At 46.7% G+C, this 25,925-nt stretch overlaps 2 protein-coding genes across 4 annotated transcripts; one reads left to right on the top strand and one right to left on the bottom strand.

Annotated features, from left to right (window-relative positions):
* Window positions 1–276: 276 nt before the first annotated feature.
* Window positions 277–21,945, bottom strand: PACC1 (proton activated chloride channel 1). Of its 3 annotated transcripts, none has more exons than XM_077925565.1 (8): window positions 21,708–21,945; window positions 12,611–12,710; window positions 11,722–11,925; window positions 9,678–9,832; window positions 8,434–8,576; window positions 4,100–4,244; window positions 1,807–1,911; window positions 277–1,431 (listed from the first exon to the last, which is right to left on the bottom strand). In XM_077925565.1, the coding sequence occupies exons 3-8, from the start codon at window positions 11,831–11,833 to the stop codon at window positions 1,270–1,272; spliced, it is 822 nt and encodes a 273-aa protein (XP_077781691.1). In that variant the 5' UTR covers window positions 11,834–11,925; window positions 12,611–12,710; window positions 21,708–21,945; the 3' UTR covers window positions 277–1,269. The 3 variants fall into 3 exon arrangements, with proteins under 3 accessions (XP_077781691.1, XP_028580529.1, XP_028580530.1); XM_028724696.2 differs by lacking the exon at window positions 21,708–21,945 and adding an exon at window positions 18,192–18,482; XM_028724697.2 differs by lacking the exons at window positions 11,722–11,925; window positions 21,708–21,945 and adding an exon at window positions 18,192–18,484.
* NENF (neudesin neurotrophic factor) lies at window positions 20,407–24,540 on the top strand. Its single transcript, XM_028724701.2, has 4 exons — window positions 20,407–20,669; window positions 21,516–21,576; window positions 23,166–23,269; window positions 23,533–24,540. Exons 1-4 carry the CDS (start codon window positions 20,508–20,510, stop codon window positions 23,707–23,709), a joined length of 504 nt encoding a protein of 167 aa, XP_028580534.1. The 5' UTR covers window positions 20,407–20,507; the 3' UTR covers window positions 23,710–24,540.
* Window positions 24,541–25,925: the final 1,385 nt, after the last annotated feature.

Consider the following 25,925-nt stretch of genomic DNA (forward strand, 5'->3'; position numbering starts at 1 on the left):
CAACTGAGATAGTCTACAATGCTTCTCTAGGCATTTTGACTAACTGGCTAGGTTCTGCTCATGTTGTTGTAGAACCAATGAAGGCAAGATGTTAGTCCAATATTGATTAGCTTTTCAGTGTGCAGTTTTGCTTCTGCAGCCGCACAACTCTCATTACTATCACACAGCAGAATTGTACCCGTTGTGCCCTGTTCTCACGCAGGCAAGACAAGGAGTCTGAAAGTTGGAGGGTCCTGCCTGTCTAATGGACCAACAAGAATAGTTTGAAAAGGTAAGTGTAGGAGACAGATGTAATTTTACTGAAAAATCTTCAGAACACAAATACATTTTAGTCCAATAGGAAAGCTTGATAAAATTCCAGTGCTTCTGTTTTGCGGAGAGAGCCCCTTTCAATGCTAACGTAAGTGCAAGCCAATCTAGTCTATCTGTCCTCCTGAAGCTACTGCAAGTTGAATGTGGATTAGAGGCAGGCACTGTGGAGTTCATACTCCTTCAGAAGGGAATGCCGAAGGCTGAAACTGCTATTAATACCATATAGTCAGCCACTGTTGACCATACTAATTTCCATCATTTGGGTGTGAGTCAGTTAAGGGATTAACACTGATCCAATACACAACTAGTGCCCAGAATTTTACTAGTAATATACTTTCATCCTTTGAGGTGTGTGTGAGGTATCTCTGCTAGAGCAATGCTTGGGAGATTTCTCTGCCTTAAGATTCAATCAGATAATTGTTCTTCTAGCACAGTACCACCCACTGACTGACAGCATATCTTAAACCAGAAGTGCGGTAGGCCCTGAAAGCTGGAGTCTTTTCCCCTGAGATATTAACTAAAGACCCAAGAGACAAAATCTCTGCCTTGGGCGTGCAACATGACTTACTAATCTAAACTCTGAGGCAGACATCCCATTTTAACATAGGCAGAAATGTGTTTAAAAGAGGCCAGTTCTGTTTCCCTGCAAACTAAGGGCCCTGTCAGTCTATCCTTCTTGTGAATTCTGTTAAAATAGGGTTAAATATAGTTTTTGGAATCTTCCTAGAAGTTCAGAGCTTAGTCAAAGGAGCTCAGGTTTCTAGAAAAGAGCATGGATTTAGAAGGAGCTTCTTATACAGTTTTCTAAAACTTCCAAGTGTCCAGTGTATTGTATTCCAGTTAAGCAAGTCGTCCTTCTGCCATTGCAGCTTTTCTGTCCAAGGTACCTGAAGGCTAGTTTAGTCTCAGGCCACTTGTGTTCCCCAGTGTAACAGAAAACTCAGTAGCGCTCAGCCCTCAGCTTATGTGATTCAAGGCTTGAGTTCTTCTCTGAAGGTGCCGCTTCCGGATTTTTATCATCCACTTCACACTGAGTTTGGCAAAATCGGCTGCTTTGAACAAAGCCAAGAAGATGCCGCATAGAATTGCAATCATGTTCCAAGCATTTGCAGTGACAATCTATTGAAAGAGAAAGAAAAACTATGGTTGAGAAAGAGGTAAGTTTACAATGCAGGTTTTCTTCCTCATAGCTATATATTTTTGACCTTCATTGCAGGTTTTTTAACTAATATTTTGATTTGTAGTTACTGTAAGTGAAAGCTCTTCATAGCTTCAGCCTCCCCCACCACATCCCAGCCACCCGAGGGAGAAAAGTTGCACTCCAACACCATTTTCCTCCATGCACAATCCTCCATGTCCAGGGGCTGGGAATAAATTGCCCTCTAGGGAATGTAACAGCCCCGCTGATCAGATCAGATCAAATACCTATCTGATCCAGCATCTGGTTGCCACTGTGTTTGGCTTTTTAAGAGGCCTTGCATCTAGTTTACTCACATCTTGAACTTCCTGAATAAAAGGGTCTTTCCATTCGAATACAACAAAGAAGAGTTGGTCGCCGCTTGCTTTTGCTCTTCGTTCAATGTAGTTCACCACACTGATCTGGCAACAGGGCAGGGGGGGGGAAAGAGTCTTGCCGTTAGTGTGTCATATAATCCGCTCCAGAATACATATTCCCAGTTTAAAGGGTTAGAAATCTAAAAGCCGAACATCAAGAAGACAAAGGATAGCGAACTGATGGGCCATTTTGAGGCTAGACTTTAGTGAACAAAATCGCACTCTGAAGTTGCCACTGAAGAACACTACTGGGTCAGGCTAATAGTCCATCTAGCCCAGCATCCTTTACTCACAATGGCCAACCAGATGATGATTATGATTTATTAAGTTTGTATACCACCCTTCATCCACAGAGGCCCATGGGAAGCTTGCAAGCAGAACTTGATTGCATCAGAGATCTTCCCCATCTGCCTTTGACAGAGGAGGCAGAACGTAGCCATTATGACTGATAGCCATTGATAGCTTTATCCTCTAGCATCCTCTGCCTCTTGTCATGTACAGTGGTACCTCGGGTTACAGATGCTTCAGGTTACAGACCCAGAAATAGTACCTCGGGTTAAGAACTTTGCTTCAGGATGAGAACAGAAATTGTGTGGCGGTGGTGCGGTGGCAGCAGCAGGAGGTCCCCTCAGGTTAAGAACGGACCTCCAGAACGAATTAAGTTCTTAACCCAAGGTACCACTGTACTTTGTAAGAAATTAGGGGTGCTGATTTTATCATGTTCTTCCAAGGGACAAGTAGCTTTTTCCAAACATGCTACAGATTCAAGACAGAAGCATGTGGGGAATTCTAAAAAACAGATTTATTTGGCTCACAAAGGAAACAGTTACCTGGTATTTATGGCTGCCTCTTGTAACTATTTACTTTTGGGATTTTGTTACCCTACCTTTTCTACTCCAATACAGGAGCTTAAGGTGACCCAAGTCTTATAAAAACAATACCTGCACACCCCCACCCCCCGCCTGGGGAAAATGCGTTCAAACCACCGAGTAAAAGAAAACAACAGCAGAGCACAAAAGGGGGAGCCATGAAATCAAATGGAACAAAACACAAGGTCTTGAGCTGGTGCCGTAAGACCATCTACGAAAGAGAGAGGTGAATCTCTTAAGGGCAGAGTGAAGTCCACAACCTGGAGACCAAGGGCAGCCGTCCTCCCCACCCAAGGAGATAACACACTCATGCACACAGTTTGATGAGAAACAAAAGCCAAACACCGATTATCACTGAAGACTCTCAAGACTGCTGCCTGCTGTCATGTGCTGCTCCCTGGCTACACTCAGGATGCCTTCGACTGTGGTGTGCAAGAGAGACCCAAGAACTGCTGCGTCTGTTTTTTCACAGACACATTACTTAATGTGAAGACACTGGCGGAAATGCACTGAGTGCAAAGGAGCTGAGGGGTGGCGGGTGGTGAGGGAGAGAGAGGAGTTATGCCCAGTTGCTTTGCCCTGGCTAAACTGGAAGGGTGGGCAGGTGCTTAACAGGAGAGACTAACCTTCCCTAAAGGCTGAGAATCTCTGATCTTTGTGAAACATCATAGCCTTCAGCAAGCAGAGGGAGCAAAGAGGGAACAGTTGCAGGTTGAATTTAAAGAGAAAGAGAGACAAGACATTTAAACAAGAGTTCTGTGCAACGTTTGCTCTTAGTATCTGAAAGGTGTGCTTCTTGTGTTCAATACCTGTTTGCTTCCAATCTGCTCTATTTATAGTCAGTCAATCTGCAATGCAGAGCTCGTGGCTACAGCACTCAGCCTGGCTTTTTGTCTCTCCTTCCATTGCCACTCCCCGTCTCCCTGCTTTGGGTTAACATCCTTCCTGAGGAAAAGTTTTAGGTGAAGCCTGCTTGCTATTTTCTGACCACTTGGTCAGTCCTCATCCTTGCCTGGCTGTGGATTTTGGATTTCTTACAAAAGCACCAGGAATCTCCGGAGTTCATGATCATCCAAAAGGAAAATCTGCTTTCTCAAGTGCTGCCCATGAACTTCTTGACACTCTGGGAAGTGGGAGGTGCACGAGAAGGACAGAGAACGTGCAGGATGAAGAGTCACTAAAGCACAAATGCTGAGCTGCATCCTCGGTCACTCTGATTAGTCTCTGGCACCGTGTCCCTTATGGGAGCAGAAGGAGAACGAGGTGGCACTACATCTTGCAGAAAGCGCTTGCGGAATCACGAACCTGCGTGGTGTGAACACCCCACCCCCAGCAATAAAAGCTGTGTTTTGCTGCCTCCTTACCTCCTGCCTGAATTCAACCGTCTCCCGGCCATCTTCTTCTTTCGTTTTCACCAGTGACATTTTGACCCAGGTTCGGAAACCACTGGAAAACTTCCAGCTGGAGTAGGAACTCTCACAGGCCTTCATAAAGTCTGGCTTGTTTGGACTGCAGTAGAAGGAGGTAGTGTTAGTTTGGGAAACGAAAAGAAGCTGATAAGTTCTGTTGTAAGGACTTGTTACCTTGGTGGTGGGGAAATTTAGCAAGTGGTAGTGTTGGCTTTATAGGCCTTGGTTATTGGTTTTGCTACAAGAGCCCCTAATTAACTATACAGTGGTACCTCAGGTTACATACGTTTCAGGTTACAGACGCTTCAGGTTACAGACTCCGCTAATCCAGAAATAGTGCTTCAGGTTAAGAACTTTGCTTCAGGATGAGAACAGAAATTGTGCTCCGGCGGCGCGCAGCAGCGGGAGGCCCCATTAGCTAAAGTGGTGCTTCAGGTTAAGAACAGTTTCAGGTTAAGTACGGACCTCCGGAGCGAATTAAGTACTTAACCCGAGGTACCACTGTACTTAACATTTATTAAGCCCTTTTGTGCGTTGGGGTGCGTATTATCCTTACAATACCCCTTCTAGGTAAAAAAGGTGAAGGACCCCTGGATGGTTAAGTCCAGTCAAAGGTGACTATGGGGTTGCAGAGCTCATCTTGCTTTTAGGCCAGCATTTGTCCGCAGACAGCTTTCCGGGTCATGTGGCCAGCATGGCTAAACTGCTTCTGGCGTAATGGAAACCAGAGTGCACGGAAACGGTATTTACCTTCCTGCTTGTGCTGGTATGCTTTTGAACTGCTAGGGTGACAGGAGCTGGGACAGAGCAACGGGAGCTCAGCCCTTCACGAGGATTTGAACCACTGACCTTCTGATCGTCAAGCGCAAGAGGCTCAGTGGTTTAGACCACAGTGCCACCTGCATCCCCAACAACCCTCCCAAGGTAGGGCAGTGTTATTATCCTAATACTGCATATGTGGGAATGAGAAACCAAGTCTGCCTAAGGCGGTGAGTTCACACAGAAGGCAGATCTGGATACTTCGTGACTTGTAGCTTAGTCTTTTAGCTAACACGCTCTTTGAGTCTTGAATTCACTTAAGCGGAATTCTATAATGACCACTTTATTGTCAGATAAAATTGAAAAGGCACATTTTGAAGGCTTGTCTCTAGCAGCTGTGAGATGTGATTTCACAATGAGAATGCCTTGAAACACGTGCAGAGTGGCTTCCCTTGGTGGTTACATAACCACAGCCAGGCCTAGAGCACCTGAAATTTGGAAGCGCGTAGGTACAAAACATGAAAAAGATGGAGATGCTGGGCTCTCCTTCACTGGAGGTGCTGTAGCAGAGGCTGGGCAACCATCTGTCAGGGAGGCAGCACTGAGCAGAGGTCCCAGATGACCTTCAGCATCCTTCCCCTCTACCAACGAGGCGCAAGTTCCCTCTAGATTCCAGCCCCTGTATGGAAAGTCAACTACAACAGCCTCTGGAAATACATTTGCAGACAAATGTAATGGGCACACCAACAGCAGGGGGATGAGAGTTGCGGCATTCAACTCTTCCATGACATCTGAAATCGATTTTCCATTCTGTGTTCTTCCAAGGCATTTAGCCTAACTCGCACGAAGAGCCATTCTGACAGATACATATATATATTTTCCACAGCTCGGTAATAATCCACTGCATAGTCACTGACAGCATGAGGCTCATATTTCATAAATAGCAACGGCAGCAGAGTCCTTGCTGCCTTTGCTGCCACACGAATCTCCTTGGGCTGGATGCTGTAGAAGCTGTAGGGAAGGGGTTGGCAACCTAAAGCCTATGGGCCGGAAGCAGCCCACGGAGGCCGTTTAACCGGCCCACGAGCCGCCCCCGAACTGAGCCACCCACTCGGTGAGTCCCCACGCGCTGCACTAAACCGGCACAGCGCGGTGCAGGGACTCTCTTCCGCGGCTCTGGAAATCGCTTCTGCGCATGCCCAGACACTGGAAATTGCATCTGTGCATGCCCAGACGCCGAAAAATGCTTCTGCACAGGTGCCAATTTTGGCATCTGCGCATGTGCAGAAGCGATTTCCGGCACCGTGGCATGCACAGACGCGATTTCTGGCGTCGCTCTGCACCAGTCCGGCCCATGGAGGATCTCTGCGGGAGTGATCCGAGCCATGCCCGGTAAGCCTTGCTGACCCCTGCTGTAGGGAGCCCTAGCTATAAGCTGTGGTAACCTCCTCCTTAACAGCACCTTGTGCACAGACTCAGCATCAGCCCCTGCAAAGGTGCCCAGGAAGAAACACAATGGCAGATCTCTTGTCTGGACGTGGGGGTTAGGAGGGACACATACACTGCAAATCTCTTCTCCCAAGGCCTGTAGGAACCTGGAGTCAACAGTTTTTTAACAGGATGGTTTTTTAAAAAGAAGGAAACTTGATGCAACCTGGGGAATTGCCCTGGCAAAGGGGAGTTGCAATATAGCAGAGACCATTACCAGAAGACTATAAATTCAACAGGATTTCTTATGCAGCTCATGTGAGAATGAGATCATGCCGGCTGTTTCAGAACAATTTAACATGATATTTAACACAGTTTTGTATGAGAGGCAGTGTGGTGTGGTGGTTAGAGGACTGGACTAGGACCTGGGGGACCACTGAAGCTCACTGGATGACCTTGAGCTAGTCACCTTTCTCTCGGCATAAAACCTACCTCACAGGGTTGTTGTGAGAATAAAGTGGGCAGGAGAAAGCATGCACTGCCACTTTGTGCTCCTTGGAGAAGAGAGACAGGATATAAATGAAATACAGTGGTACCTCGGGTTAAGAACTTAATTCGTTCTGGAGGTCAGTTCTCCCTCACTCTGTCATGAGACTCACTCAAGATGGAGGTGTATGGCCCTAATGTGGATTTTAATTTTTTCCCTTGAGGAGAGGCTTTCGAACCCTTGCGGACAACAGAAGAAGGTTTGTGCTTTAGGGTGGGGGGGGGGTGGCACTAAGCAGAAATAATCACAGCCAGGAAAGGGCTTTTATTAATATCGCTGCTAGATGGTTCCTTTCCTCTCCCACTTAAGTTTCCATGGAAGTTATTGACTCAAGGAGGCTTCCAATGGAAATATAAATGCTTCCCCTCGACTGTCTTGCAGAGCTTCTTTTGCTCCATTACCAGGCTCGGCTGGGCCTCCCAATTATTCAATCTTACCCACTACAGTTTCTGAAGCCTCCACATTCTCCGGCTAATTGTGGGTTACCAAGGCAGCAGAATACGCTGTGTGGGGAACCCAAAAGAGGAAGTGCAGGATTCTCAAGTATGATTCACGCTAAGCTTAATTTACATGGAACACTTCTAAGCAGGCAATTACACAGAATTCACTTAGATGCAGGGCCTCAGAGAAAGACTCTCAAAGTCTAGTTTAAGGCCTGTCTATACGGATTGCATGCTACTCCGTTGCCTAGAGGCATGAATTTATCTTTGCATGCAACTCAGCACAGAGGACAAATCCTGCTTGACTTCAGCCAGGCATCCCCAAACTTTGCCCTCCAGCTGTTCTGGGACTACAACTTCCATCATCCCTAGGTAACAGGACCAGTTGTCAGGGATTATGGGAATTGTAGTCCCAAAACAGCTGGAGGGCCAAGTATGGCCATGCCTGACTTAAGCCCTGTACAGACATGAGGAGGGGTCAGCAGGGACAAGCATGCTTGATCCATCCCGTTCATTGCCTTCCATCTGCATGGACAGCAGTCTTCAGAAGCAGAGAGCTTCTGGTATTCATGAGGCAAGTGGAAGAAACTGATTGCTCACTTGTGGATCACTTAAGTCTTAATTACTGGACTCCATTCTCTTCCTACTTGGTTGCTTAAAGACTTACCTGTGCACTGTATACCCACCAGAGTTGTTCCTTTTGTTTCCTTCCCTTTTACTCAATAAATCCTAGCTCTTGTTTTTAATCTATTCTGTAAAGTTGCCCATTGGTTTCTTCCCTTCTTTCAGGAAATGTAGGGGGTCGGTGGTCTTTAGGTACCACAGAAGACCCCCTGAAATTCATCCCATGACTGTGTGTGAAGCCAGCTCCCATAGTTCCTTCCAAAGCAAGCAGTGGATGGGAAGAACCACTGAGAGGGAACACCGGCTCACGCATATTTCTCTCTGCTTTTCTCCACTCACGTGAGGTAGGTTAGACTGAGAGGCAGAAATTGGCCTAATGTCACCCGGTGAACTTCACGGGCAAATGGGGATCTGAACCTGGGATGCCTTAGTCCAACACTCGAACCACGCTGCTCTTTACTGAACAGAAATTATGAGGAGAGCAGCTGTACCTTTCGAGAAAATCCTGGAATGAAGAAAAGAGAAGGTAGTCTATTGCGCTGAAATCCTGGTCCGTTTCATTGAGGTAGAACTGCATGAACACCAGTTCCTGCTGCTTCACATCACGAGGTCCTTCGACAATCACCGCAAATTTCTACGAGCAGAAAGATCAGTCAGAGGAGAAGGAAGAGGGAAGAGGAGTAAGAGGAACAAAGGGGAACCTTTGCATCCTGTGTCAATATGAGTATCTCTGGATTGATCAGGATATTTTCAGGGATGATGGGAGTTGGAGTCCCATCTTCTGGAGGGCATCGAGTAAGCCACTCCATCCTCCAACCTCACTTTTCTATGTTAGCTACAGGATTAATAATAATAATAATAATAATAATAATAAATTTTATTTATACCCTGCCCTCCCCAGCCAAGACTGCGCTCAGGGCGGCTAACACCAAATATAAAAACAATTGATTGAAATACAGCTTAAAAAACAAGATTAAAATACGACAGAAAAACATTAAAATGCAGCCTCATTTCAGTGGAAACTCAAATCATAATAAAGAATACCTCAAAACAAAACCTAAATGAAACATCAACACCTCCACCACGACCCCGCTGCCTCTTGACTAGATGACAACAGAACTAACCCTTAAGTTACAAAGTGAAGGATCCCTGCAGCGGATCACTTCCAATACATGTGCTATCGTTTTCTGTTAAATATCATGCATAAAGAAGTCGCTCCCAAGACCTGCCCCAACATCAGGAAGGGCTCCTCTGTAATAAACAGGCACTTGCTTAGGTCTTCAAGCAGAGACTGGACACAGCCATCTGCTGGGGATGCCATAGATCTGGACTGTCTGCATCAAGGAGGAGTTTGAAACAGGTGGCCTACAAAGCTCCCTCCAACTCTGCGAACTACAACTCCCATCAGCCCCAGCCAGCAAGACCAATGGCCAGGGATGATGGGAGTTAGGGCCCAATGATATCTGGAGGACCACAGATGGTCCCCATCCCTTCTTTAGCAGCAGCTATGATGACAGTTGTCTCAAACAGAATCATAGAGTTGGGTCTATGACTAGGGTCATCTAGTCCAACCAACTGCAATGCAGGAATCTCAGATAAAGCATAAACTGGAGCCAGCCAGTTTCCCCGCTCTGTTACGCAGTGGCACTCCAAGATAAGTGACGTTGTCTGATGGTGGGATTGCAACCACTCAAGGGGTTCCCAACTGACTTGAGTCCTTCCTCTGAATGATTACCTTTGTTCCATTAGCAAAAGGATCTGTGTAGTTGATTCTCTGAGTAGTGCATTCAATTTCTCCTGGCTGGCCAGGGTTTACCAGAGGCGGGATGTAATTGTGTAAGTGATGCTTGCAGGTCAGCAGCTCAGCCTTGCCTGGGTAGAGGGCAATACCTGTTTGGAAGAGCAACGTTACATTTCTAATGAATGGGAACCATCACAGACACAGCATTCCTTACACATCACACAGAATGTGGTGTGAGAGTGAGTCAGGATGGGTAGAATGTTGGGCCAGACTGACCACAAAAGCCACAAATTTTGGAAGCAGCCTTATAGCGCATTGGCAGAAAGTCCAAAGTTTGCATGCAGACAAAGTTCAATCCCTAGCTTCTTCAGACAAAGGATCATAGGGGTGAGAAAAATCTCTCCCCAGCATCCAGAGTCTCCTTGACAGTTGAAAGTCAATTAAATCTAGGCTGAGATTCTTCCCTTCCTTCTACACTTTTGCAGGACCGTGCATCTCCCTGTCCTCAGCACCCTCAACAGCATTCGTGCGACAGAATGCCCCATGGGCACAACACTGTGTCGTGTCTTGGTGTCGTTCCCAAAGGCCTCCTGGGGGCAGGGAAAGATGGCTGACGGCACCATCCCCTAAGACTGAAGTCTGCATAGCTGCAACTTGCGTTCCGTTACTTGGTCATGTTAGAGATTGTTGGGAGAAAGGGGACTGGCTTTTACAGAGGGAGAAAAAGACCCAAAACACCCGGAGTTAACTTGTGGGCATCAATAGCTTCCACAAGCAACCCCCCTGAAAAGGATGCCACAGCACCACCTTCTGGAACCCGACAGGTGAGAAAGGAAATGCCATAAAACAGTTTCTTCCACACACATTCCTATTCCATGCAGGCAACTGAGAGAGACATTGCGGCCAAGGGGATCAAAAGCCACTGAAATCAATATGTCAGTTCCCACAGTCTTTCTCCTGATACATATCATCCACCAGGGCAATCAAGGCAGCACTGATACGAATTTAGATAATTTAGTTCAACCCCAAACTCCTGAAGTTGATAAGTGACTGGTTGCTTGATGGCCTTAGCTAAAGGCCAAAACAGGTCTCAAACTGCCTGGCACAGGAAGCTCAGTGGAAGGACTCTCATGCGACAGTCTTGAAATCGCTTCTCTTAAAACATATGGACCCACTCCTCCCCTCAGTGATTTGTGAACCATTAGCACTAACCAACTTAAGAGCCTCCCTCTGCAAACCTTCACCCTGATCCAGCAGGATTCTTCTTAGATGCTTAAGAGAATGAAGCATTACAAGAAACATTTGCCACCCAAATTCATGGAGGGAAAGTCTGTCCATGGCTACCCAAAGCCGCAGCTCCACGCCCAGTTCTTCCTCTTCTCTGCCATGCTTATTGCAATCTACCATGCTTCTGATCCTCCTTGCACACTCCCATCCTCACAAGAAGCAGCCAATGATGGCGAGGACAGCACACAGTGCCACGATGTCAGGCCACGGGGAAAGCTGCGCTGGAAATGAACTGCTGACTCAAACCACGGACAGCCACTGCTGGCAAGAGTAGACCTTAGTGAGCTAGATGGACCAAGATTGTAACTCGGTGAAAAAACAGCTTCTAATCTCCTACTAAGTATTATTAACAGGGCAAGAAGTGGGGAACCCTGCATGGGGCTGCTGTTTCTAAGGTAGTCCTGAATCTCGTGCAACACTTAAGAGCTCTGAATAAAAGGGAATGTTTTCACAGAATAGGTAAAACCCAGCTTATTGTTGTGGCTTCAACAAGTGGCACCTGCAACCTCCAACGTCTGCAGAGCCACAAAATGAGGGTTCCTTGTGTTCCTCAGAAGCAGCTTCTGCTGGTTTAACCACATAAGGCTTAAACATCTACAAAGGCAGCCTAGGTCCCACAACCCAACAATGCGCAAGCCTGAGAGCTGGTAAGCAAGAGGGGAGCCAGCTGCAGATTTGTGGAAGCCTGAAATGCAACTTCAAACCCTGCCCGATTCCCCCGGAAAACTCATCGTTCAGTTTCCAATCTTACCAGGTGCGTCGTAAGAGGGCACCTCCTTGTAAGAGACCGACATCACGGGGTGCTTGAGTTTATCCCTGAAGTCGGCAATGGTTTGGTAGACCAGGAAGACAGCTACAGCCATGAGCAGCAGGTATATGAAGAGGAGAATGACCGAGAAGACGTTTTTCAGGCAGGACTTGCTGAAACGCACCGAAGGGCTGTTGCTGTCTAGGACTGGAGAAAACATTAATCTGAGACTTTTAACATATGGAACATATGGTGTCAGAATTTAAATATGCCCCATGTTAAGGAGGAAAGAACCAAAGACTGATTTCTCCCCATGTAGGGAGAGGAGGCTGCAGAGGGACCTGCTGGTGGCAAGTGATGATTGGCCAATGGAGGCAACGATGGCTGCTTGACGAAGGCAAGTGTTGGCTGCCTCATGGAGGTGCTTCACTTTTTCATAATACAGTCGTACTGTGGAAGTCAACCGGAATCCGTTCCGGAAGTCCATTCGACTTCCAAAACGTTCGGAAACCAAGGCATGACTTCCATTTGGCTGCAGGAAGCTCCTGCAGCCAATCCGAAGCCACAGAAGACGTTTGGGTTCCAAAAGAACGTTCGCAAACCAGAACACTCACTTCCAGGTTTGCGGCATTCAGGAGCCAAAACATTCGACTTGCAAGGCGTTCGACTTCCGAGGTACAACTGTACCAGGCACTGCTGCTCTCAGCACATGTTCTGTCACAGAGAACTCCCTTCAAGAGAGGTTTCCTGCACCAGTTGCAGGAAATGCCCCTACCCTGCAACATGCATCACTGCAATATCTCTTGTCAACAGAAAACAATACAGGCTGGGACCCCAAGATTCTCATGCAAGCACATGTAATATCCAGCTACACAGGATCAGTAGATCTCACTTGGAAGGATAGTTGAGCTGGCATCATCCAGATCCTCTTTGTCTACTTGTTCCTCTGCAGGTTCCAAGTTTGCATCTGCGTGCTCCACATCTTCACTCAGCTGCAAATATAAAATACGGAAACAATCAGATCTGTGTAGTGGGTACAGCCCTGAGCTTCTACAGCGGCTCAAATTCCATGCCAAGTTCTACCCTGAAGATGTATCTGAGGAGCTGATCCAGGACATCGCAATGAAGCTGTTCTTCCTGCAGGTGAAATTCAACCACAAGCCGCACACTCAGCGGGCTACACTCGCTCATGCTACAGCCTCCCTGCTGCATCTGCTCTGCACAGTGTTAATCACACAGCCCTGCCCACCTGTGAAATTTGGCCCACCAGGGGTCAGGGGAATCATTATCGGTACTGCCAGCCAGAAAGAGGTTTGCCAACCCGGCTCTAAACTGCCTCTCCATGAATGCTCATGGCTGCTAATGGACTGGGAAGCATGAATGAGCACTCCCTCCAATAGTAACCTAAGGCGGTGAATGAGAAAAGAAATTGAGCCAAAATGGAGCCACTGAGAAACCGAGAGGGAGCTCTCAGCAATGCTAGGGGAACCCCCTGAATTTTCAGAGGTACAAATTAAAACAAAAAGGTGGAGGCAAAAGACCAATAGCTTAATGAGTACTGAGCATGTTCAGTAGTCATAGAATACTGAGTACGGGGGCGGGGGAACCCTTCTGGCAAACCATAGTGTCCAAGTATGTGTTTGTGCATGCGCCTGTAAAAGAGCGGAAGGAACATAGGAAACTGCCTTACATCGAGTCAGACCATTAGTGCATATAGCTCAGTGCTGTCTGCGTTGACTGGAAGCTGCTCTCTCAAATGACTGCCTAGAACCTTGAACAAGAGCACTCCTGTTGAAGAGGACAAACCAGAACATTTCTTGCAGATCCAACCTGTGGCTTCTAATGCTGGATCTAGAGGCTGCTATATAAAGCTGAGAAGCGGTGATGTCGTGTTTTTTTTAAAAAGCCAATTTCTGGTGCTCAATGTTGCGGAAGAAAATGAGAAAATGGAGTAGGAAGTTTCTGATAAATTTTAAAACGGCATTGGTTACTTCTCCAGTTTGGGCTGAAAAGTCTTCAATGGAGCGTCTACACATCTCCCAGACTCTCCATTCTAATGCACCTTCTATCTTGCATTCACGACCAAAAAGACTGGATTTATCCCTCTGTATGCAAATCCCAAAATTGCTGGCGGAGGGATTTCCCAGGCATGTAAGGAGGAATCTGACTGCTTCCAGCACGTGTGTGAATGCAGCACAAACACCTTTCCTCCCATCGCCACCAAAAGGAACAGCAACCTAATCCTCAGGCCGCTGCTACGTTATCCTTTGGGTCAACAGACCAGAACAACAGGCAACTGAACACCTTTCAAAGCAGCAAAACAGACCAGATGCTTTCTCGAGCCGTCACTCAAAGTGCAAGGCCCAAACTGCCAGGACATTTTTGTCAATGTCACAGGCTTGTCACATCTGATAGACATGATCCCTGCAGGCCGCGCAGCATCTAATCCCATAACTGAAAGGAAAATAACTGAAGGCAAAGCACAAAGGATTCTGCTTCCTTTTGTTCCTTCCCTCTATCTACAATTTTCTTTTTGTCTCCTGGCGTTCTGAAGCAATCTTGCAGATCGCAGCAAGGTTGGGGAATAAAGGAGTGAAGCCAAAAGTAGCCCAATGAGAACTGAGCATGCTCAGTGGCCACTGAATGCTAACTGGTGGGGACTGAATGAAAAACAGAAGAGGAGGAATGGAATGCTTAGCTGACTAGAGCCCTAACTAGAAGCTCTCCACGCTGCAACACTTTGTTGCAGGTCCCATTAGTAAAGACATAGCACTGTAAGTCTCTCATGCTTTCCACACCCTTGAGAAGACAATGCATGCAACAGGCTTCTCGGCTGTTATGTGTGTACATGAGTGCATGGCTGCAGTCCACAATGAATACAGATCACCCTGGCACAGAAGCCTTGGCACACTGTTAGGAGCAGCTGAGCTACAGCGATCAGGTGGCTTTCAGGTGTGTCCTATTTCGGTATTTACTCAGATGTCAGACAAGGCGGCGACAGCAGGGAAGCTATGATCTACAAGCCACTTAAGCTGTTTACTCACATTGGCTTCAATGGGGCTAAGTCTAAAATCCCAAGGAATGGACAATTCACACATGCAAGTACATCGGAACTGGAGAACTTTGGGTCTTTCCATGTGGCCCTTGGGACTCTCCTTAGCCTGAACCCCTTCTCGTCAAGACATACCAGCTCAACAGTCCTGCTCCACGCCCTCCTGGAGTGCTTTGGTGCAGCTGAAATGTAACCTACTGTATAAAGATAAGTCATATCTGTTGTTCCACTTTTGCCCAGCACTACCATGTCTGTTAGGGGTCTGTTTTGTCTGTTAAGGGTGTGGAGCTACAATATCGAGAGTTCGCTGGGAAGCATTGATGGTTAACCCCCCCACCCCTGAGAATTATAGCTCTGCGTGGGGAATAGGTGTCTCCCGCCAACTCTCATCAGTCGTCACCCTTAACAAATTAAAATTCCCAGAAGAGGCCAAAGACCGAACAGAATGTTTAGGAAAGGAGGGGAATCTTTTATACGTACATTAGTTAGTTCTTCAACACATATTAACCTCCTTCAGGGAACTTTTGGTGGTTTTTTTATTTCGTTTCTTTCGAAGTCCATTTAAAGAGCAAAATGGCAACCACACTAACAGTTGAGGTCACTTAACCCAGAAGGTTTAAAATCACAAAAGCAGCTGAACATGTGATTGTAAGGAGGTTTCAAAATATTTTGAAAAAATGAATAAAACCTGTAGTTTCCAAAACAGAGGAGCATCTTGAGAATATATTAGAATGGCAGGGAGCCTGGGGCCTCGGAGCCAAAAGTGGCCCCTAAACCTCTCTACTTGGCCCTCGAGATTCTCATCAGAATCCCAGGCCACAAACCCTGGCTGGCTGGCATCCTGGACAGAAGCGTTCCCATGTTATAACATTTTGCTGCAGTCCCCGTTTATGAAGGATATTATTGTTATTCATCTGTACTACCTAACACAAGGGCAGAAACCAGTGGCCCTCAATATGTCATGGGACTACATCTGCGATCATACCTGATCATTGGCTATACTGGCTGTGGCCTATCTTGGAGGACCTCAGGTCGCTCAGGAGTCTTGTAACACCTTAAAAAGCAACACATTTTATCTCTGGCATTACTTAGCCCATGGGTAGGCAAACTAAGGCCCGGGGCCCGGATCCAGTCCTATCGCCTTCTAAATCTAGCCCCTGGACGTGTGTTTTTACATGAGTTGAATGTGTCCTTTTATTTAAAATGCATCTCTGGGTTATTTGTTGGGCACAGGAATTTGTTCATTATTATTTTTCAAAATATAGTCCAGGCCCCCACAAGATCTGAGGGACAGTGGACCGGCCCCCTGCTGAAAAAGTCTGCTGACCCCTGACTTAGCCCATATAAACTTCTGTCACAGTAAATGCTTCTAGGTGGGTGTTTATTGTGCCCCCCCCAATCCACACATCAAAATGCCAGTCCACATTCCTGCCCCCCCCCATTTTCACCTGGATTTCTGGGAAGAATCTGTTAAATTATGACTATTTGTATAATTTCAAGCTCCTGTCTTGAAGCATCAATCTTCACTTGATTTCACTATGACAACCCCTGTGGAAGCTGTGAATTTGGGAGAGAACCTGGGAGTGGTACTATTATTGTTAATAGTATTATTATTATTATGGGCTGCATCGCAGCTCTCCTGCTAATGCCCCCCCCCCAAGAAAGGCATGCTATAATTGCGTTTGAATGAGCTGAGCTCTCTCAAACATCTGCAGTTTTGAAGGAGAAGCAAAGGCAATTGCCATGAGCCCAGAGTTACAGTTGCACCAGCTGGTACATTGATATGCAAAGCAGGCGAAACCTTCAAGGCCTGGCCGCAGGACAGCGGGGGAGTTTCACTGCATGGCTAAGACCAGTTTGATAGCACCATACCAGAGCACATTCAAACAGATAACCAATTTTCTGGATTTGCTTTAAATGCTTTTTAAAAAGTGAGATCTGGGAGGGTTTGTTTACACCAACAGCCATCACCACCCCCTTCCCTTTCCTGCCAGATTAACTGCATGAACACAAGAGATCTGGGCTCCAGAAGAAAAGAAAAATGATTAAATGATTCAAGGGCAGAACTTGTGAGAGAGTCTGCAGGATATCCTTTTGTTAGAGAGAGAGAGAGAAGTTCGCACAGGGGAATAAAAACAGGCCATTGTTGACACTACAAAATGGACTTAACTTAACTTTCTCTGTGGCATTAAACAGAATTCTGAGAATCAGAATTAATGGAGGGTGGTTATAGATTTAAATATAAGAATAAAGGCTGGAGTTGATGTAGAGACCCTGCTAGGTTGCAAACTGGGAAGAGAATTAAGGCAAGAGTCCTGTCAACACTACTACTAATAATAAAAAATTATTATTAAGCCCCACTGAACTCAGCAGGCATTACATTTGAGCATATAATAAGATCACTTACAACAATAATTAAGAGCTCATTATTACCAACTGCCTTCTAGGATAGCACTCAGCTCATCAGGAGGATTATTATACTATTATTACCGTCATTATGAATCAATTGCCAGTGACAGGAGAATCAGCTGGAGTCCTGCAGTTTTAAGCAGAGCTCCCACTTCTGATTCTTGCCATCTGGACTAGAAAAAGTCAGCAAAGTGCTGTGGGCGGGGGGGGGGGGGGGAGCGGGGATGAGGAAATACTGTGCACAGCAAAGAAAGCGCTTTTCCTGCAGTGCCTTCGCTGGCAAACAAGAAACTTGTGCCTGGGTTTTGTGCAGAATCACGTGCTTGTTTCCTACTCAGAACAGGAGGCTAGTCTCACTGAGCTCAATGCAAGTGCAAGATTGTGCATGCTTTACTCAGAAGCAAGTCTCACTGAGTTCAATTAGTCTTACTCCTGACTTCAGGGAACCAACAGCAGTTTTCATCTATAAACTGCTGCTTGCACAGAGCAATCCCATGCACAGAGAAGTAAACCCTTCTGTGCTCCATGAAATACATTATACAGTACTGAATGCATGCACAGAGGATGGCAGCCTGTAGTAGTTTTGCAGCCCAATTGCAAGCGGAGTGGCAAGCTCTACTGCAGTGGTAAAGCGCCCGTCTTACACGCAGAAGGGCTCAGGTTCAAATCCCGGCATCTCCGGGTGCAGAGCTGAGTGCTACTCCTGCCCAGAGCTGCTGCCAATCAGTGTAGGCTATACTGAGCTAGATGGGGCAACGGTCTGACTCGGTTGGTGCAGTTGCCTCTGTACGGAGCGGTAAGCATGCATCGGATCCGGCTGTGTTAAGTCTGCCCATACCCGGGCTGCAAGTTTTCCTGTTTGTTTGCCACAGCAGCAGAAACTGCAAAGGCTCTTTCCGGAGCGCGCAACGCTCAGATCGGCCAAGAAAAGAAAGCGGCGCGTCGATCGCGCTTCGCGAAGACGAATTCGGAGCAAGATCGCCGCCACGGCTCCGACCCCCGACCCCAATACCTCTTGGTAAGACGACGAAGTCTCTTGTCTGTTCATGGCACCAGCGAAGAGAAAAGGCAGCGGAGAGACTCGATCAACAGGCAGCTGCAAAAGAAGCCGGGATCTGGCGAGGCAGCTGCGGAAGCGACAAGTGGATCAAAGAGCATCGGGCGTAACGGGACACACATTCTCCGGCCGGGAGGCGCACGGCGCAAGCGCGCGAGACCCCACCGTTTCCTCCAGAAACTTACTTGCGTGCACCCCGTACCTTGGGTCTGCACGGTTTGCTGCTTACACCGAGGAAGAGGGGGGTGTAGAGAAGGGGATGCTGGGAAATGTAGTTTGTGACCTAGAAGCTTTGGGCTGGACACGGGGCTTCTGGGGAATCGCCGGGTTCGAAATGTGCCGAGCAAGGCGGCAATCTTCCGAGATGCTCGTTGCATCGTAGTCGACGCTACACCGCGCAATCCTCGTGAGCCCCCCCCTCCAAAACCCGTTTCCCTCTGTAGGAGGGCAGATGTGTGTGTGAAATACAGTTTATTGCGGCACTGTGGGTTAAACTACAGAGCCTAGGACTTGCCGATCAGAAGGTCGGCGGTTCGAATCCCCGCGACGGGGTGAGCTCCCGTTGCTCGGTCCCTGCTCCTGCCAACCTAGCAGTTTGAAAGCACATCAAAGTGCAAGTAGATAAATAGGTACCACTCTGGCGGGAAGGTAAACGCCGTTTCCGTGCGCTGCTCTGGTTTGCCCGAAGAGGCTTAGTCATGCTGGCCACATGACCTGGAAGCTATACACCGGTTCCCTCGGCCAATAAAGCGAGATGAGCGCCGCAACCCCAGAGTCGTCCGTGACTGGACCTAATGATCAGGGGTCCCTTTACCTTTAAGCTGAGTCATATCTGCGTTAAGACATTATTTTTTGTATTAAATTAATTTTTATTTATTAAAGATTTTGTTTATTTACAAAAGTGTGCAATGTCTCTCTCTCTCGTGTCCTGTCCCCCCCAAAGTAACATTTTTACAGATCAATTTTATTTGTTGAGACATTAGGAAGAAAAGGGAGGAAGAGGTGGGGGGGAGATGGGAGGGTTGGGTGGCGATCTTTCTATTTTACTTACTATACGTAGGGTTTGGTGTCAGTGTTGCTTGTGCAGGTTCTTTGCTGTTCGCTTGTGTTCCTTTGGTGGTGAGGGAGGTTGGGGTTAGCCTAGGATAGTTATTCATTTGTAGTTGGCTATGGTGGTCTTTGTTTTCATGTGTGAGTGGGGGTGGGTGGGTGTTTTGGATCAGGTTAGCCATATTGATTTGTATGCTGTTGGTAGATTATTGTCATTGTCTTGCTGGGCTGTGTATGTGATAAAGGGGAGCCATACCGGGGTGAAGGTGTCTTCTTCTATATGTCCCCGTGTCAGTTTCAGTTTATTGGTTAATTTTTCTAGTAGGGCTGTTTCCTGCATTAAGACGTTTCAAACGGCATAATACCACTTCTAACAGCCGTGGCTTCCCCCAAGGTATTCTGGAAACTCTAGTTTGTAAGGGTGCTGAAAGAGGCTAGGTTCATAGAATTGTAGAGTTGGGTGGTGGACCGTGGGGGTCAACTAGTTCAACTCCCTGCAATGCATGAATCAGCGTGGGACTTGAACCCAGGACACTGAAATTAAGAGCCGTGCTCTACTGACTGAGCTAAGAGACTCCTTTCTTCTTGCAAAACTACAGTTCTCCGTAGTTTAACCATCAATCTCTCTTCTCAGGGAGCTCTGGGAATTGTAGTTCTGTGAGGGGTATAGGGGGTTTCCTAACAACTCTTGGCATTCATACAAACTACAATTCCCAGGATTATGGGGCCCTCGCCTGCATAGGAATGCAGTGTCGGTTGATGGGTTGGATAAACAACTACAGTATAAAACATGCAAATGTTTAAATAGTTTCCCTTGATTAATTGGGCAGATTTTTTTTTTTAATGAATGCATTTAAGCACATGTCCTTATAAATATCGTGCGCTCACACAGGAGGTAACCTGCCTTTCCAGGGTGGCGACATGTTTGCAGCATTGAAAAGCAAAGTTACACGCATGTCTTCTGTAGTGCAAGGTTTCATTTTAAAACGTAGAGGTGATGTTAAAGGCTCGTGAAGGGCATGCATCTAAAGCGTACTTCTGTTTCAGGGTGCTGGGAACTGTAACTTTGTACGGAATATAAACTACAGTTCCCAGGAGTCTTCGCGGGAAGGCGCGGAGAAAAGCAAGCGGGGGAAGTTTGCTTTCGAGAAACCCGATCCCTGCGGCTCCTTTCCCCCGCCCCTCGAAGTCTTGGCCGCCATCCGGGGCAGGAAGAGCGCCATGGCCGGCGGCTTCGCGGCGGCGCTGGTCCTGCTCGCCTCGGCCCTCCTGGGCTTCCGCGAGGGGCGGGCCGAGCAGGAGCTGCGCTTCAAGCCCGCGCCCCGCCAGAGACCCGTGCGCCTCTTCACCGAGTCCGAGCTGGCGAGATACGGCGGGCAGCAGGTACGGCGGGCGGAGGGAGACAGGGAGGGCGCTTTCCCGGGAGAAGGCGGCGGGCCAGGGCCGAGCTGAGGCTGCGAGGAGCCGCTGCTGGCCGAGGATTTAGGGCGCAAGGGCGGGTTTTGCTGGCTTTGAGCGATCCGGCGCGGGAAGCCAGCCGAGATCAGGTTTGCCTTGGGATGTTTGGTTTGCAGACGCTGCTAGCAACCAAAATGTGCGCGCAAGAGTATGGACGGAAGAGTTTTGCACCTCTTGGTAGGATCCGGATTAGAACTCAAAACCGCGACGGGTGTCGTTTTGCCTCGCGTTTGGTTCCCGTTGCTATGAATGGAAGGGCGTCGAGTGCGAACTCATTGAATGAACGCGGTGGGTTTTCTGAGTAAACAAGCCCGCACAGAGACAGGCTGCTCAGGTGCACACTTAAACGTGCTTGGGTTAAAGTCTCAGCAGGATTTGTTTCCTCCTTCTCCCAAGTAAGCATGCTGTAAGGAATTCACATTTCTTCCTTTCTTCTCTCTCTCTTTCACAGTGTGTGAGGTGCCCACCTGCAGATTTCTGCCCTCCCTAAAGGAGACAAGCCTGACTCCTTCCAGGTTTAGTAACTGGAAGCAAAGCTGCCAGCCTTCCCCCAAACTAGTGCTCTGTAGATGCTTTATCCTAAAACTCCCACACTCCTTTAGTGATTTTTAGTGGTTTTGTCAGACAAGGCTCTCTCTCTTAACTTGATTCACACCATTTTTGGATTGTCTGGGGAAAAGAAGCTTACAAAATTATATTGGATGATTTAAATATATATATATATCTCTTAAAAACGAGTCTTTTTTGGGGGGGTGGGAAATGTCTTTTCAGGAGGATCAGCCTATTTACATAGCTGTGAAGGGCGTGGTGTTTGATGTCACCTCTGGAAAAGGTGAGTTAACTTTCTAACAAGAGGGTCCCTCCCTCCCTTCCCATCTCTGGCTCAGGTTCAGAGGCAGAAATCTCAGCCCTGCAGCCTCAGCTACTGTAGGGCATTCTTAAGAAAGCTCCATATTTCCTAACCTGGTGTCCGCCAGATGTTCAGGACCACAGCTCCCATCAGCCCCAGCTAGCGTTGTCCTGGGATATTCTTGAAAGGGAGAGGAGAACAGAAGATTAGTAATATATAATCACAATTGAAATATCTTCCAGTACCTTCCCTCTCCCGCCTCCAAAGTTATTTCCTCTCCATCAAAAAGTGCCCAAAGGATTCCTCACACCTCTGAATTCCTTCTTACCTGACCAGGCCTAGTAATGTTCCCAGCTTTGCTGTCTGTGTCTAAACTTGCCTCCGGAAGGAAGGCATGTCCCCCCCCCCCCAAGGCCTCCAGTTCCTATAAACTGCTTTGAGCGTGTGTTTTTTGTGGAAAAGCGGCATACAAATGAAATGACTGTATCTTCTCAGCAGCCATCTGCACAGCTCTTCCCCTTTCACCTCAGTTCTTTCCATAGCTGTAAACTTTTCCCTTTTTTTGCGAGGAATCCTATTCGGAATAAGGGCATTTCCCTTTAAAAAAGGGAAACATTGACAGCTATGGTTCTTTCATGGTGCTGGCTATTTATTCTCACACATTAGCCAGGCGGTGAGCTGCAGCAATGGACTTTATTCATAAAAAACTTTTTTACAGCCTGGTGCTAGTCAGAGAAGGGCCAAACCGGGTGGCTGCAGCTGCCGCTGACTTCATTTACTCACAATGCCTCTCAGGTCTGACTTAAGGTTGCTGTGTTTGAGGGAAACAAAGGAGGCATCGGGGGAAATTAAGGTGCTTCTTAAAGTGCTGGGCCTTAAAAGAAAAAGTAAGCCAACGCATGCACACAAAGGATGCTGGAGCAGCCTTGTTGGCACCTGCTGGAGTTTGTAGGCCCTGACATTTGCCCAACCATGCTGGATGCCGATGCTGGGCCTGGTTACCTCACCCAAAAATGTGCATCGCCCCCTTTCAGCACATCACCGTTTAAATCCACTTGGCTGCCTCCTAGGTAATTAGTTGGTTGCCACCTGCCATCATCTTCTGTGCACTGAGCCTCATTATTTAAAATACTGGATGCCCTCAGATCATGTGCAGGTCTTCCATTAGTGCTGTGTTAGTAATATAATTAACTTGTCACTTTCATGGCCAGGAAGGCTGTTAAGTGCATTAAGTGGACATCTTTCTCATCTTGTACAATGGAAGCTAAAGTTCTGTTGGGTTGGAATCTAATTTGGCATTGTACAAGGAAGATAAAACAGACAAACCTCCAAATGTTGTCCAGAGACCAGATATTTGATGCGCTCAGCTCTTGAGCCATCAGATGTTTGTGGGATTTTTATACCCTCACGGTTTTCTAACTTGTTCCTTGTTCTAAAAGGAAATAGGCTTTTTTCCTGAAATACCACGGACATCATTAAATATTAGAAGTACCATGAGAGGTTTGGGTTTTTTAAGGGTAATGAATTTTAGCTTAATTTCACTGAGACTTTATTTTCTCTTCCTTTGACAGAGTTTTATGCGAAAGGAGCACCGTACAATGCGCTAGCTGGCAAAGATTCCACACGAGGGATTGCAAAGATGTCGCTTGATCCGGTGGATCTCACGCATGATACAGTAAGAAGAAAAAGAGTTCTTTGTGGCATGAGCTGAGGCCACAGTCCTGCACGTCACTTTACTTGCATCTGGGCCTAAATTGTTGTTGGCAGCTAGCTGTTGCCTCAGGCACATGCAGGATCAAGACATCTGGTGGGTGGAAGCGATATCTGCATAGCTTCCTCTCCCTTTTGAATAGTCACATACAGCACAGTGAATATATTTGCTCTCTCTTCCCTCCCTCCCCTTGCACAGACCTTAACTCATTTTCATATTTCATTTAGGTGGGCCTTACGGAAGAGGAGCTGCAGTCTCTGGAGGAAACCTTCCAAAATGTCTACAAAGCCAAATATCCCATTGTCGGCTATACTGCCCAAAGAATTCTCAATGAAGATGGCAGCCCTAATCCAAACTTCAAACCCGAAGATCAGCCACACTTCACCATTAAGGATGAGTTTTGACCCAGTGGTGTTGCGGTTCTAAGAAGCCTGTCCTGCATTACAACAGAAAATAGACAAAAGCAGGATGTATGGCTGATAGCAGGACGAACCCTCGGAAAACCGAGTGGCGTAGCATGCCTGTGACAGGATGTATTTTTTTACATCTTTAAGGGTAAAACTAGGTACCAGGTGCTTACTATGCTATCTTGGCTCTGCAGCTGATGAGCCAGTAACATCATGGTAAATGTGGAATTTATTTTAGTCCAGTTCTCTCCCCAGTGAAATTTTCCAGGCCTTTCTATCTACCTGTCACTTGGCTAACTAAATACGAGTCTTTATGAGAAGGGCGGTGCTTGCAACAAAAGGCTGCAGCGTGGAGCGTTCCTGGTTCAGGGTGCCAGCCAGCCATGCCAGCTTGAAGGATTCCATTCCATCCATCCACTGTTCTGTTCTCTCTCCCCCCTCCTCCCCGGACAACAGTAAATTATTCTGCGCCCACTGAGCATGCTCCATCTCAGTGGGCTGTGTTTGTGGTTCTTTTCTTTCTACAAACTTTGCAGTAAACCAAGGCTGCTCATGGCCTCCCTTTCTCGTTTTATATTCATTTTATTTATTTACTGCCTTCCTAAACTGCATAATAGCCAAAGCTTTCTGGGTGGGCTCCAGATTTTCTTGGGTTGTGGACAGGACACAGAACATGCCTGCAGATATGAACCTTGCACTGCGTACTTTGTTATGGTTGTTTCGTAATGACTTCAATATTTCCAGTATCTTTATCCTCAGATTAACTGCATCTGTGTTTTGTCATCTTAGATATAAATTGGGTCCCCTGTATTATTATTTTTAACTGTCTCACTGCGGCTTGGTCATGTTTTATTTACTTCAGTCCTCTGGAGAGAGGGTTGCGTTGTGGTTTTTTGTTCCCCTCCCCTCCTAGTTAACCTAATTTACATCATCTCCAGTTTCTGCCAGGGAAAGACGTGCCCTTATCCATCTGTCAGAGTCCTATTAGGAAATCTCTTGGGCTTTAATTTGCATCGCTCCCGGAGAACATGCATGCTTATGCTAGACAAATTGATGCTAACCACAGAGCTGCAGTAGCCTAAGGAGATTGTGTCGTGTTATGTTGATTTACCTGAGAGGCTGAATTAGCAAGATGACACTGAGCAGCCACTCTTCAAAGATAATTTGTTCTGTTGCATTAAGCTCCCCACTGTTTGATTTCAAAGAACAGACGATTACACATCCCTCTCACGGGAGGTTGTGTGTCATACACACTAATAAATAAATGAAAATAATCGAGAACTAGTTGCTTTGCATGCAGAAGGTTCAAAGTTCAGTCCCTAATTTATTTTGGTTTGCTGGAAGAGATCCCTGCCTGAAACCCTGGAGAGTCTCTTGCAATCACTGCAGACATTACTGAACTAGTTGAAGCCAATGGTCTGACTCACTATAAGGCAGCTTCCTGCATTAAAACTGGGTTTTGATTCAGGAAGTCCCTGCCCTCAGGTACCACTTTGGCCATAGGAAGCTGTTTTATACCTGGACAGGCTGTGTGTTAGAAACTCAAATATATAAGCTATTGCCAAATGGAAATTTAATCCTAGGTTGTGGAAGTCACAACGGAATGTCTAGGCACATTTTTTTCTTTTTGCAATGAAACATTATTATTAATTTCATTTCTATACCGCTTTATATTTTAAAGGCAAAATCTCAAAGTGGTTTACAACACATTAAAATATGAGATAAAACCACCCAGAATAAAACTAATTCAAGCTTCAAGAAAAACAACAACTGAGATCCTTCTCTAAGTGACATTTTGCTTTCTCCAGTTGTCAATCTGGCGTCCAGAAATCTCCATGTGGTTGCAATTGGACAAGCGCCAGTCACATTAATTATTAGCGGGAGAGAACGTAACCTCAATTGTGGTCAGCATCCGTCAGCAGAAGAAATTTTCTTCCAGGGTTCTGTCGTCATATTGTGGAAGCGAAACTCTGCAGAAGCCCTTTCAGTTTGTGGTTTGCAGAAACGGGAGATAGTACAGAAAACAGTGCACTTCGCTCCCATTTCTAAGAATAATAGCTGTGGAAGTGTTATGAGCAGCTATGCCTTGGCAAATCTGAGAAATGGTTCCTTAGAACCCATTCCCACATTTCTCTAAATTTAAATTTCTGTTCTTTTACCAGTAACTACTCAAAGCAGCTTATGAGCAAAAACAAACCACCCATTAAATATTA

Source organism: Podarcis muralis, chromosome 3 (genome assembly GCF_964188315.1).
Source record: "Podarcis muralis chromosome 3, rPodMur119.hap1.1, whole genome shotgun sequence".
Classification (NCBI taxonomy): Eukaryota; Metazoa; Chordata; class Lepidosauria; order Squamata; family Lacertidae; genus Podarcis; species Podarcis muralis.